Here is a 13,915-nt window from a genome sequence, read left to right as displayed (position 1 = left end):
TATTTTTCTCATTTAGTTTGGAAAAAGCTGTAAGTTATATATTTAATAATGTTGTTGAATTAGTAGTCTTCATGGTGTGTCTGTAACTGATGTTTTTTGTAAAAGGAAGATGAACAAAGAATATTATAGATTTTATCTCAGTGCTGTAAGGAAAGAAAAAACCATTTCTAACAGCGTGAGAGGCCAGAAAAGTGAAGAATATGTAGGCAGCCATTGGAGTGAGTCTCAAAAGTAATTTCCTTGTAGTGTAAGTAGCAGACTCAAAATCAAAAGCATTTGTTTCATTTCTCATGGACAAAATACTATTTATCAATCTCATTTTTGCTAATATGTATAAAAAATAAATAACAGTATGTGAATAGTAATATTGTAATCTGAGAGAAGTGTTTTATGTTTTAACTGACATGACAATGTTGTGGTAAGATTTATAAGTGTATATTAGGCAATTTGCATATACTTATTTTTTTTCTAATGAAGATACAGTTATGAAGGAAATTTAATTAATTGTAGCACTATGCCTTGCTTCCATCAGATCAACTTGGCTCTTTTTATGTAGCAAAAAATTCAGGTACTGTCTGTGATGAACTTCAGTAAAATGAATAAATGACAAAATAGTGTCATGCTAGTGTTTAACAGAAATAAAAATAGCCACAAAGAAATTGTAATCATTTGGTATGAGGAAATCACTTGTTCATAACTATTCCACTTTAAGCTTCCACAAACATAGATCAGCTACATGAAAACTATTTAAAAAAGAAAGTGTTATATTTTTAGATACGACAGATGTATGTGTTACTTAAGACTCTGGACTATTAACTCAGACAATGTAATGAAAGTTAGAGTCCTAATGCAGAACTGATGAGATACTGATCAAGAAATATAGTTAATTTGTGAATGGTGGTGCTAATACACTGTAGTAAAGAAAAAAGTTATCCAATTAAAAGTCAGCAAATATTTATTCACAGAGAGATGTTAGGAAGCAAAGGGATGTGAGCAAATCAACAGAAAGAGAAACACAGAAGAAGAAGGATCAAAAGAGACCATAAAAACCAGAAAGAGAGCCAAAAAGAAGGCAGAATAGAGGAAGAGGAAGTAATAAACAGCAGCTACTCTTGAAATGTGATTAGGAAGAGGGAGTGATCAATTTGGATAGATCTCTCAATCCTTTGTTGCAAAATGTGTGTGTGTGTGTGTGTGTGTGTGTGTGTGTGTGTGTGTGTGTGTTTGTGTTTGTACATGGAAAGGGGTATACAGATAACTGACTGACACAAGTACCCAACCTATGCCTACAGTTTTATATTAGACAATTTCCTGAGATAGGTAGCATGTTTAGTGCGTAGTCATTTTTCCACACCATTTCATATTTTAATCAGGTGTGGCATTAGTGTGCTTAATAATTGTTGTATATCAGAAAACAAACCAACCCCACAACTTGTCCAAATGACCTCAGTTTATCAGCTTACTAACAGTGTTTTCTTGAAAAAATATTTCAACAAGTTTCCTACTCATCCTCTTCCAGTAAAGATCTTCATATAATCTAAAAATGACAAGTAGGAACTTTATCAGAAAGTGTCTTCTAAGATTTTGACATTACTCAACAGACACTCAAACCAATGATGATATCAGTGAAGTTGACTAAAGAATCCTGCATTCTTGTAAGCCCTATAAGTGTCTTCCATTACAGCCTAGTAAATTGAAATGAATGGCTGATCAGAGTCAGATAAAGTATGTCTTTTGGTGAGAGTAGCAACTGATATGTGAAGTGAGAACATTAATTGTGCCAAAATTGTGTGGAGATTGTGTTGGCTGGGAAATACTACCCTCAGTTCTTGGACGTAGTGGCCTCCTGTTAGTGCGAATGTAAAAAAAGACATTGTTTTAATGAATAAATTTCTTAATGAACATGGCAATCAATAAGAGGAATGTTATGGGCATCATCTTTTGTCTTTATTAATCTCTCTTTCAAGCTATTTGTTATACAGTCTTGTTGCATGTGGTTTGATCTTATATGTCTCAACTTGTCACAGCTTTGTCATGTCATCCAGCAGACATTTCTCTTTCTTGAAGGTGTGCAGCTAATCCAGATGTTCAATTACATTTAAGGAACTACCACTTGAAAACTTGTTTTTGTGTAAGCTGTTTTGCAATACATTACAGATTTTTTCTTATAATTAGGCAGCAGAACTAGAACTGAAAGGAATATATAACAAATTGCGATAACACCTTCACTTGCCTTGTACGAAGATTTGGATTAAATAGGGAATGAAAATAATTCAGTGCAGGAAAATTTCAAATAAGAAAAATAAGTATGGAAATGAAATGTTGTAACATTAATTAAATGTAGATTACTACTGAACGTAATGAACTATGTAAAATGTAGGTTTTGCTATGTTCCAAACACAAGTAAGCATAGGGATGTCATGTTGAATGCAGATATTTCCACATTATGTTTGCTTTTTATTGTCAGTAGGACTAATAGACATTGTGTGTTCTTGTTGTATGTGCTCATTTCTGTAACAGCAGTGATGTGAACTTCAGAGTCTTGATATGAGATTAAAGAGATTTAGTTTCTTAGCAGCATCTGATACAGATCAGCAGCAAGAAACTAAAGTAATTGTGTGCAAGGAAAAGTGTATATAAATGCAAGAACAAAAAAGTTAGTTCATCATCTTGGCTGTTAAGAGAGAATTTTTTCTCTTGAAGTAAGCATATTGCATTTTGTATGAGGAAACTGATATGTTAATTTAGGCTTCGGCTTTTACCAGAATATTCTAACTCAGTACAGCTATAAGTTAAAACTCAGGATGGAAAAAATGTATCAAAAGTTAACATAGATACTACAGATGATAGAATTACATTGAATGGCTTTGGTGATGTTAAAGAAAGACAGTTGAATCAAAATATGTGAACCTTCCTAATCACAAGACACCAGAATAAGTGGTCTGCCACAAAATGTGACCCATTTTGTATGAATTGTGTGTATAACAACACTGTAGAAAACTGAGATACTGTTTAGTGAAAACCAGACCATGCACAGCCCTTATTTTCAGTTTTACTTGTTATCCTATTTTAAAGTAGATACTATTTGCACAGGTACTGTAATACAAGTTTCTTTAGTAGATGTAATGAGTTGGAAATTGAAACTAATTTTTGGACTGAAAGTAAAACAATCCTCTTGCTGCCTTTTCCAATAAAGGTGTATAAATATCAGTTATAATCAATGTTTTATGTATTTGTGTGAATATTATCAGTACTCTTGTTTGTTTGTCAAATTTGTGCAAGAGAGACAGTGACTTTGTGACATAAACATTTATCACATTCATTTATTGAAAATGTGCATTTTCATCATTGAAATTTCATTTTCAGTAAACTATCATTCCTGATTTACAAACAAATACTTGTCACTCATGTTTTTGCACTATGGAAAGCTTTAATTAATGTACTCATTACTGACTGTCCAGTATTAATTTACCATTTTGCATGTTCTGTCTCATTCCTGCTATGAAATTTGTATAGCATACTCTTGGAAGAATATACAGAGCTTTCAAAATAAAGCACAAAGCAATATTTCTCTTGTATACTCGGAGTGTAGAAAATTATAGAGTAAATGAAGCTAGTGTAATCTTTCAGGGATACATGACTTAAATAAATGGATTTAAAGTCCTTATTATTTACTGAAAGATGCACCAGGACAATCAAATAATTATATGCAAAAAGCATTATTTTACCTTAACCTGTTACTTTATAGATTTCTACACTCTCTCTTTTGTCTTTACACTGAAGAGTTTTCCTTCCTTCAGCACACTTCCTTTCTCTAGCCACATTTACCAGTTTTTACTGAGAAAACTGATCCTTCTGAATTCTTGTGTTTTGGACATGCTTTCCTGTTATCAATGTAACTATCGTGTATTGAGCTTGTGGTCTAATTGCATCCCTGTTCGAATGTTGATGCAAGTGGTGTTCTTTATTATGTTACATGTTTCCTATTCCATCAGTATTGTCTTAAGTATCATGCACTACATTAACACTATGTTTCACTGAATTGATTCTTGTACATTACATCTTCTAACAGACTGGCATTGTGACTGTATAGTCTTGTATTAGGCACTAACCTATACAGTAGTTTTATAATGTCTTGGGAGGTTTAAGGGAGCATTTATAATTGGATCCAGAATTTAGGAAAAAAGTAAAAAAAAGGTGAATAGTTTTCCCTATTTCAGTAATTGAGAGAAATATGGATGCCCTTGGTAAGTGTGTTCCCCTTTCACTTTGACAGTTACTGTTTGCATATAAGTCATTACATTGCTATTGGGAGCTAGTAGAGCTCCCAGACATACAAAGCACGACGGCGTTGACTAGTCTGACATGGTTGCAGGATCCAATGAACCCCAACGAGACAGTGATTGTGATTCGGAGCCTGGTGCCTGGTGGCGTTGCACAACTGGATGGGAGGCTGATCCCAGGTGACCGTCTGCTTTTTGTGAATGATACTGGTCTGGAGAACGCATCGTTGGATCGTGCAGTGCAGGCACTGAAGGGAGCACCAAAAGGCGTGGTGCGCATCGGTGTTGCAAAACCGCTGCCGATCCCTGACAGTGCTTCGCACAGCCAGGTAAGCGAGGAACGTGATCGGAGCAGAAGTGGGGCTAATGCAGCATCGGCTGCTGCTGCCACCACCAGCACCACCACCCACCATGTGGAATATTATTCTGACAGATATAGAAAGCGCGATTTTCTTGCTCCTGTGGGAGGGGATGTGTCACCAGAAGGAGGGACGGGGGCCCTTGTCAAATCTGAGAGCTTCTGACAGCTGTGAGCTTCTGCTTCAGTTTAATATAATTGTTCCAATTTGCTTCGTAAGCTGTCTTTTCTTGCCATTTTAAAATTTGAACAGTCTTTACACATTTTTTTCTTTGCTTCTGTTTATTTCACTATACATTGTGAGCTGTTGGTGCTGTAGTAAAAATTTATTAATACTGGCAAAGCAAATTTTAGTTGGAAAAACATAACTTCGCTTGCTTCTGTAGATATGAATTTTGGATGACAGTTTCTCAATAATTTGTAACTGCATGAATTTGTTTCAAAGTTATTTATGTGCATAATGCTGTAGTTAGCAAAAACCAGCTACAGCTGTGTGAATGGTGGATGGTGAAATAGTGGATCTGAAAACTTATTATATAAAACCAGTTTCAATGTGTACCAGTGAAATTCAAAATTTTAATACAAAACTGCACATCCACATGCAACTGTTAAGCTTCATTCAGCTGATCCTGGCTTTTGCTTACAGTAAAACTTGATTGATAGCTTCTGAAATCTTAGTGAAATGTTTATTCAAAGATTTTAACTGCATGTATTGTGGCACTGATTATCTTGCTGTCAGGAAAACCAGAAACAAGACATTTCTGGCTAATTAACTCACTTCACAATGCTACTCCTGGTATCTTCACTCTTGGGTGCACTTTTTATGCTCGAGGCAATCAAAGGGATCTCAAATGATAATGTTTTCTCCCTTTCCTGTATTGGAAATAATAATAAACTAGTTAATATGAGAAATATTTTATTTATTACATGGAGCAAATGTTATTTTATTGACTCAGTTTTTCACTCACAGTGTTGTGTGTAAAAAAATTAATTTAATTTTATGTCTTATCAATATTTATTAAGAATGGACCAATATAATGTCTGTATGTTGTAAAACTATTCTGTAAGCTTTCTTTTCACTGGATCATGTGACATGGTGCAGGAAGCAGCTCTGCTGACAGTGCAGTCATTATTGTGAGCCTCCAGTTATCATTTAAGATTAGGGATGCCAAATAAATTAATTTGATAAAGCCATTTATAAACATTGTGTCTTAAATTTTTGAATGGTCTTCTTACCTTTGAATACACAGAGACTTAAGTGAATTTTATCATTTCTTAAAGTAATAGAAAATGAACATAAAACAAGTTTTAAGCATTATATTATATTAAGCACTGTTGTACCAGTAGCGACTGCCTGGAAGATGAACAACATTTAATAAGTCTGTGATCAGAATTTTCAGTATTGGTTTTGGTCTCATTAGTCACCCAAAATTACAGGATCTCTGTTAAAAGTAGTGTGGCTAACATTGATTATTAATGTTCTTTTGGTGTGTTCCGATTCTGAAACTAAATTGGAATATATCTCTGTATGGCATAATATTTTTTTTATTGTAAGTGATTATGGTTATGGAACAAGATCTACGAAACAAGAAAATGCAGAGGCATGACTGATCAGCCATATACTTCATAGCATCTTAAATATATGAAACTATTATCTAATTTGGTATCAGATTCATGGCTTAAATGGATATTAAAAAAACTGAATTCATGTTTCAGTCATGCTCATGTGACATTTATAGTACAAGATTTACATAACAGCAATCTAGGCTCTAAAATTATTATTTGGATTTTTGAATTATGTGTTCATTAAATCCTATGATATAAAACAATCACACATCAAATTCAGCATTTATTAACAATAAAATGTTGTAAGGTTTATTAACTAATCAACTTTTTAACTAAAACTCTGAACTAATGTTTGTTTTCTATTAAACCTATGTTCTGTTCACTCCTTCTGCAGTGTTAAATAGTCTCTTTATTGTCTCATGCTCCAAAACTACTTGTGCATGCCATGTTCGTGCTATTTAATTTTTCCTAGTGTGCTGTGCATGGAATGTACAAACAGTTTTGATACTGGCAACCTGTGTACTGTTCAAGAGGGAAGAATGGAAATCAGACCTTCCTTTCATTAGAACAGTTACACATGAAATAACAAGTGTTTTCATGACAACAGTAATATCACTGTACAAGAAGTATCTCTATATATTTTCAAGTTAATCTGAATATTATTGTGAAGTGGCATCCCTAGTCAAGACTTCCCTCAGGCTCTTTTTTGGCACTGTTTTATTCTTGGTAGTTGTATTTGAGGTGAAACACATGGAAGCATGCAGCAGTAGTTACATTTTATGTAGGCATTAAAGATTAAGTTAAGCTTGCATTGCTCACTCCTGCAACTTAAAAAAACTAATGTTTTGTATTATTTGTAGATCTTTCTGACTTATAGAGTTTTTTAATTCTTATACTTTGGTCTCAAAGGATTGTCATCATTTTGGTATAATTATCATTCATTTAGTGCTGGTTTTTGAGCAGGCATAGAATACTTGTAACACAAGCATACTCTCAGCTGATTTTTCTGTGACAGTGTGCTTATGATCAAATAAGAAAAATTTTGATGGGAAAGATTCTGTTTACTTGTAAGTACAATTTGTAAAAAATGAGGCTAAATAAAAATTTCCATTACCATAGTTTGAAGTTTTTTGAAATGAATTTCCTTTCATTTAATATCCAGTAAATACAATATAAATCCATGTTTATTACTTCCTGCGTGTGAAACACTGAACTGGAAAACCTACACTTCCTTAAAGTTTTCATTGACTTCAAACTAGCTGGTTTGATCACGGAAGACATGCACAGGCACATTTACACAGGGAAACAGAATGGTTGTATACACTAGGCATTTACTTCACTGCATATCTGTTTGCTGCTTAATTGTCCCCAACTTAGTGTAATGCAAGAACTTAGATACTGACTGTTGCATTGCTGTAACTGTTCAGCTTTTTATCTCATTTTGTGTTTAACTCTGGTGTTGCTTATTTACTCTTCGTAGTTCTGTTGTTTGCCTGCTGTTTATCTTTGCATTCTCCTCTCTTTGCTTGAATTTTCCTGCCACAATCTAATACCTTTTTTTAAATAAAGCCAATCTTAAACTTACTCCCATATAAATTGAACTTGACATTTTAAGTAAGCTTTCAAAAGTAATTTAAATTCAGTGAAACAGACCTGCCAGATTTTTGAAATGTAGTTTTAAATCTGTCTGTGATGATAAGTACTTTGAAACTCAAGTGTCTTTTTCTTATTAAAACATTTTTTTAATTTCAAAATTTGGCAGGTCTGTTGTATTGTACATGGTGGGTGTTAATAATGCACTATTTTTGTTAAATGTACTGTATAGTATTTTCGTGTGTTATCCTTGATGTGATGTGTTGTTTTTCAACATTTGCTCCTTATGCATTGGAAGAATTAAACTTGTATCATAGCCGTTTGAGATATCCAAATGTTTTTGTATAACAATGCACAATAGAATCTGAACTGCTCTGTTTCTGCTCTCCTGTGTAGTGTTGTTCCACATGGTTGTATGAATACTTCCAGTCATAATACTTGATAAGTACAGTTTGAAGTTAATTGGTATGCACAGAATTAATTTGTTTTAGCAAAATTTCGGCTATTAATCTTGCACTGACATTTTTACACTAATTGTTTTTTGTGTGACTTTCGTATTTAGTGTGTGGGAGAATCTGTATAATAGTTACACAAACACAATACTTTAATGAGGGAGGAAAAGGCAACGTTCATAGATTCTGATTGTATTGTGGTTCAAGAAACAGTGGGCAAACTGTTGCAGTAAATATAGGTCGTTGTGTTGTTCATAGTGCTCTGATGTCAGTCCCACAAGGTGATGAATAATCCCTTAAACTTGTCATTATGATCACTCAGTACATATTACCATAGAAAACATATGGCTTATTACACATTCAGTAAACTAAAATATACATTAAATATGTGACAGGTATACTATTCAAAAAGTCCGAAGTTTTTGAGTTCAGATATTGGCATTAAAATACGGCCACAAATTCATTCATCAGGCAGGTACTTAAACAATACCACAAATAGAGTTCTTATAGTTCAGTAAGAAATTAGCTGATATTAATATATGACTTTTTGCAAAACCCACTAACTACTGCTTGTGTGCAACATTGAGCAGAAATGTATTTAATGATCCCAAACCAGAGAACAGTTCAGAAATTTTAGTTTATGGTACTTCAGTGAAAAGTGGTATTTTAAAACAATCTGTTCTTGAATTTCTGCACTGTGCTGTAGATTAAGCTTAATGGAAGCACCAGTCTCTGCAATGTACAATCTGCATGCCAGTGTGTAATATCTGTGTTGAAAGTGTGTTTTAAGCTGATAATTTTATTAAGCATGAGACTTCTTGCTACTGGACAGTGATGCTTATTTATGCTTATAGTCAGTTCTTTGCCTTTGCTTAATGCTATCTCTATCTCAGCCTGCATTACATTAACCACTATTGTTACCTTTTTTTATATTTCTCTACTCATTCTCAGTTCTTAGACTAGCAGTTTGAAATCATGAACATTATTCTCATTTTTGCGCTTGTTATAAATGCACATTATCACACGTTGGGGGAAATTAAGTTGCAAGCAAACCTGAATTTTCTTTGTGCCTAGATGTGTGCAACATTATTACACATTAGTACCACTTTTCAGTGAAAGTATCATTAACAGTTAAACATCTTACAGTACACACTTCTGACAGCTGCTTTTGTGTCATTATTTGATAGTTGGTTTAACTTCCTCAAATGTACGGTAGTCCAAGGGCAAAAGAAAAGAAAATTATAGTGCTTCTTTGGGTCTCTGCCCATTTTTCCAAATCAACCAAATAGTTTCATAGCTGATGAAGAAAGCTGAGAACTGGAGGAAGCATCTTTTCAACAAAGATGATGTACAGAACCCAAATTTGGAATAGAATGGTCAATATTCCTCCCCTTATGAACAGTGTTGAGGCAAGACTAATTTAATCTTACTGTAGGGATTATAAATGTTGTACGATCAACAGAGCTGCAAAAATGCGCGTAACACACACTGATTTTGTATCCTCATGACAAAGCTCATTAACATGTTTAACGTTCTAAATTTTTTTTGAGTTATTTTTAATGCGTGTGTAGGTCAATTATTATAGCCTAACTACTTCGTATGGAGCCTAAAATCTAGATATTCCCTAACTGAAACTTATGTCTTCAAAACACAACGGCAACATAAAACATAGAAGAGGTACAGAAAATTTTCATAAATTGAATGTTAATGACAAAATTATTCATTAGTCTTGTTAGAGAGAGGAGTTCATGGAATGCTACTTAAAAATAAGGCTTAAGATAACCATATGTTCACATAAATGTACAATTAATCTTAACAGTAATCAAGATAAGTTCGGAAAAATAAAGACACAAATCAAGGAATTTTGGTGTTGAGGAGTGGAGCTCAAATGACATGAATGATGGAGCAAGTTCACAGGATTTTATCTCGTGCTTAAGAATCAGTAGCAGAGTAATGTGCAATGGGGGTCTGCAAGAGTATGACTGGTTAGGAATAGAGGTAATATGGAAACTCATGCATTTGACAAATGTGTCATTGAGGTTGGCTGAATGGTGAAAGCCCATTGTGAAATTTGAGGGATCATTTGGGCAGCATAAACCTTCTTGATGGACAAGGCATAAAATGGACCATAGCCATGATACAAAATGTTAGGTACTTTATCTTCTCCAAGTCTGTGGTTGTGCTGAAAGAAAAGTGATACCTGAATGAAGCGTTGGTGTTGGATAACTATGTAAAATTGTCTTAAAAAAGCTTACATAAAAGGAAAGTGAATATGATCATAAAACAGAACTCATTCAAACTGGTACACATCTAGAATGATCCACATTACAAGGAAAGGGAAGCCTGTCACATACATTTCCTGTGATTCCTTTCCTCTTTCAGTGTCCTCTCTTGTATTTATTTGTGTTTTATTTCTGTTTTTCCTTGCCCTTTGTGTCATGCTTTTATTAATTTGTTGTCTTGATTTTATTATTAATATTCATTTCCAGGAGCATCTAGGTCATTTCTTTATGCAAGTTCAAGTCGCGCTGTTTACATTTATGACCATTTTTTCCAGCTCTTTACTAAAATTGTGAAATTTACACCTGGGTAGGTCCTTTCATGTCCTTCATGTACATTGTGCATTCAGTTTCTCCCTAATCTTTGAAACATCTCTTCTATCAATATGCCATAAATTCTAGTTCGGTACAGCCTTGCCTCTGGCTTGGGATCAAATAATCTTATTTATAAGGCTGTAGGTTCACTGTCCTTGATACTTTCATATTGTTTGTATAGTCATGTTAAATGGTAAGTTAATGCTTTGCTTTCTGTGCTTTCAGTTAAATGTGGGCCATTTCCATATGTAATTTCTCTCTCTCTCTCTCTCTCTCTCTCTCTCTCTCTCTCTCTCCCTCCCTCCCCCCTCCCTCCCTCCCTCCCTTCTCCCTCTCCCTCCCCCTCCCCTCTACCTCTCCATACCTGTGCTGTCATTTTGTTCCGCACTAATCTATTCGGGCTTCTATCTAGAACAAACTGTCACCACCTAAATATACTTTGAACTGTGCCAAATTTATGTTTTTGTTTAAGAAACCCTTGTTAATTTGATGTACTGGTGGTATTTGTATTTTCTTTTTTTAATTTTCAAATTACTGCACCTGTATAACAAGACAGTAGCAGTCTCTTTACAGAAAGAAAATTTTTGGTTATTCAAATGGGTAAATTCCTTACATACTCATTTCTCCATAATTTTTTCCAGTCACAGTTCATTAGAATTATTCTGTTTAATTCTTGCTGGTGGATATTTTATGTGAACCAGTGGTTTGGAGTAAAGCAATCAACATTTCACAATATGTGGCACAGTTTCTAGAATTTAAAACTAGTAGTTTCTTTAAGAGCTAATGACAAAAAATAAAGCAGAGAGAGGTGTATAGAGGTCATATGAATAGTAACTACTCTTTAAATAGAATGCCTTGATCAGTGCACTTTCTAAATTAACTTCATCATGATAGTCATCCACCTAATAAATACTGTTACTTTTTCTTGTACAACAGTATATCCACTCAGCAAATTCATTTCATTTTGCTAAAGCTTAGATTTCCAGTTTTGCCCACATGCACAGCTGAAATACTTTTCAACAGTTGTGTGAGCTTAAGACTATTTGAGAAATGATACAAGAAAGTATGTAAGAGCAGAAAACTTTTGACATTATTAGGAAATTTAGTGTTTGTTTGCCACTGCCTTATTAAAAGTGGACTCCTGTTGCAAGCAGTCCTACAATCTGATTTAAAAATAATGATAGCCTAAAATAAAACATGATAAATAAGAAGCTACTGATAGCATAATACTCATGCAGTTTCTTACAATGGACAGCCCACATTCCATGTCTCACCAATTTTAAAATCATTGCAAATGTGGGTGATTTCATTTATGTCTCAGATAATGCATATAGAAAAAAAAAGGGCACGCACAAAACAACAAAACAGCACAAAAAGTATGGGTTGATATTGTACATGTTCCAACATCATCATTGTTCTAAAAATTGGTTTTGAAAAGAAAAAAATTCCTTGTTACAAATTTGTTGTGTACTGGAGCAAAAGAAGAAAATGCGCCATCTCTATACCTGACCACACTTCATCAAAATATAAAGGAAAAGGTATGTATTTTCAAAACTGTAATCCTAATTGAGAATATTTTACCAACTGAAGTATAGTTCAACTTAGACAGGACATTTTTTACTAGTGGCAAACAAAATTCGTAACAGCAGTAAATAATAATTAACGCAGTTTATATTAAAACTTCATATATGCACTAAGAACTGCTTATTCGTGATTATGCAAAGATGACAAAGCATATGAAGTATTGAACTGAAGAACACAAAATAAGTATATGTTTACCAAAAAGATTTGGATAGTTATAAAATAGATTCCTTTCTTCATTTTTCATTACCTCATTTTGACGTCAGTGACAGTCAGTTCCCTGTTGCAAAAAGAAACTATACATTATTTTAAACAATGGAAAGTCCAGGATAAAATAACAACAAAATTGTAGAAAGGATAGGTTGCTAATCATCACGTAGTGGAGGCATCGAGTCACAGACAGCCATAATGAAAAAAGGCTGCAAAAATATATACTCATAAGATTTCAGACAAAGTTGTTCTTCTGTAATAGAATGTACACCTATTCACACAAGTGCAACTCATAGAAACATGGCAGCTGTCTCTAGTTGCTGTGCCCCCCCCCCCCCCCCCCCCTGGGTGAGTAGCTGTCTATCCTTTCCATAGTATTGGAGAGAGAACAAATCTTCTCACCAAGCGACGGCAGGAGAAAACATACAAAAGTTGCTTGGTGAGTAGATTTTTTATCTATCCAGTTACATTATATTTTCAAAAATTGATTACTTTCCATAGTATTGTATACATTACTTGGAACACACAAAATGGTGCTTATTTATTGAGTGCATAACTGTTATATGAAAAAAACATTGGCCGTTTGAATTTTCCGCTCTTTAGTTTTGGACAGTGAGTAAAAGCAAGAGAGATGTGCAGTGAACAGAATGAAAACAATGATCTGCAATGAAAAAACTTCATATAGTTTCTTCATACGGAATCTTTAGCTCTTGTGCATCTCTTCCAACACAGTTCAATTTTTTTCCTCTACTTTACCACTGTTGTGCACTTTTCTACATTGCAGTCTTCATGTTAACTATTGTGCAAAAACTATTATCTCTGAAAGTGCTGGACACATGAATAACTTCATTGTATAGCTACTTTACATATTAGAACACTTAAAACATTCACAGTTTACTTGTTTTCTGTGCACAAACTCTGTTTATCTCAATAAAATGCAAGGAGCAAATGTTGAAAAATTTGTTTGTTATTAGATTGGTTAAAATTTCCATTGCAAATTATGCCTTACTGTTGTGACACATAAAAGTGTTAGTATACATATGTTGTCTGTTGCACTCTCATCTATTTTCTTAAATAACGTTATTGATTTCTACTTTACAGTATCTCCATTTCATACATCACTAAAAGAAATTAAGCACTGATTATCATTGCAATTTATTGGATTTTGCTTAACGTTTTTGGAAGATATTGATCAAATCAAATCCTAGTACTATAATTTACAGCAAAATTTGAAGTGTTTCTATTTATATAATATTCAACAAACATATTTTGGAAATT

General features: G+C 33.8%; 1 protein-coding gene and 1 long non-coding RNA gene across 8 annotated transcripts in view; one reads left to right on the top strand and one right to left on the bottom strand.

The window, feature by feature from the left end:
* LOC126365733 (multiple PDZ domain protein) overlaps positions 1-13,915 on the top strand; it is a 2,074,088-nt gene that overhangs the window by 425,163 nt on the left and 1,635,010 nt on the right. For all 7 annotated transcript variants that reach the window (XM_050008182.1, XM_050008180.1, XM_050008184.1 and 4 more), the window contains one exon: positions 4,376-4,612. In XM_050008182.1, the coding sequence (XP_049864139.1) occupies positions 4,376-4,612 (237 nt within the window). The remainder of the gene's footprint in view (positions 1-4,375; positions 4,613-13,915) is intronic.
* The window catches only part of LOC126365737 (uncharacterized), a 106,543-nt gene continuing 98,802 nt past the window's right edge, over positions 6,175-13,915 (bottom strand). Inside the window, exon 3 of the long non-coding RNA XR_007566254.1 lies at positions 6,175-12,707. This is a non-coding gene — a long non-coding RNA (uncharacterized LOC126365737). The remainder of the gene's footprint in view (positions 12,708-13,915) is intronic.

Source organism: Schistocerca gregaria, chromosome 4 (genome assembly GCF_023897955.1).
Source record: "Schistocerca gregaria isolate iqSchGreg1 chromosome 4, iqSchGreg1.2, whole genome shotgun sequence".
NCBI classification, from domain to species: Eukaryota; Metazoa; Arthropoda; class Insecta; order Orthoptera; family Acrididae; genus Schistocerca; species Schistocerca gregaria.
The sequence above is the reverse complement of the archived record's forward strand: the minus strand, read 5'-3'. Positions and strand labels throughout refer to the sequence as shown.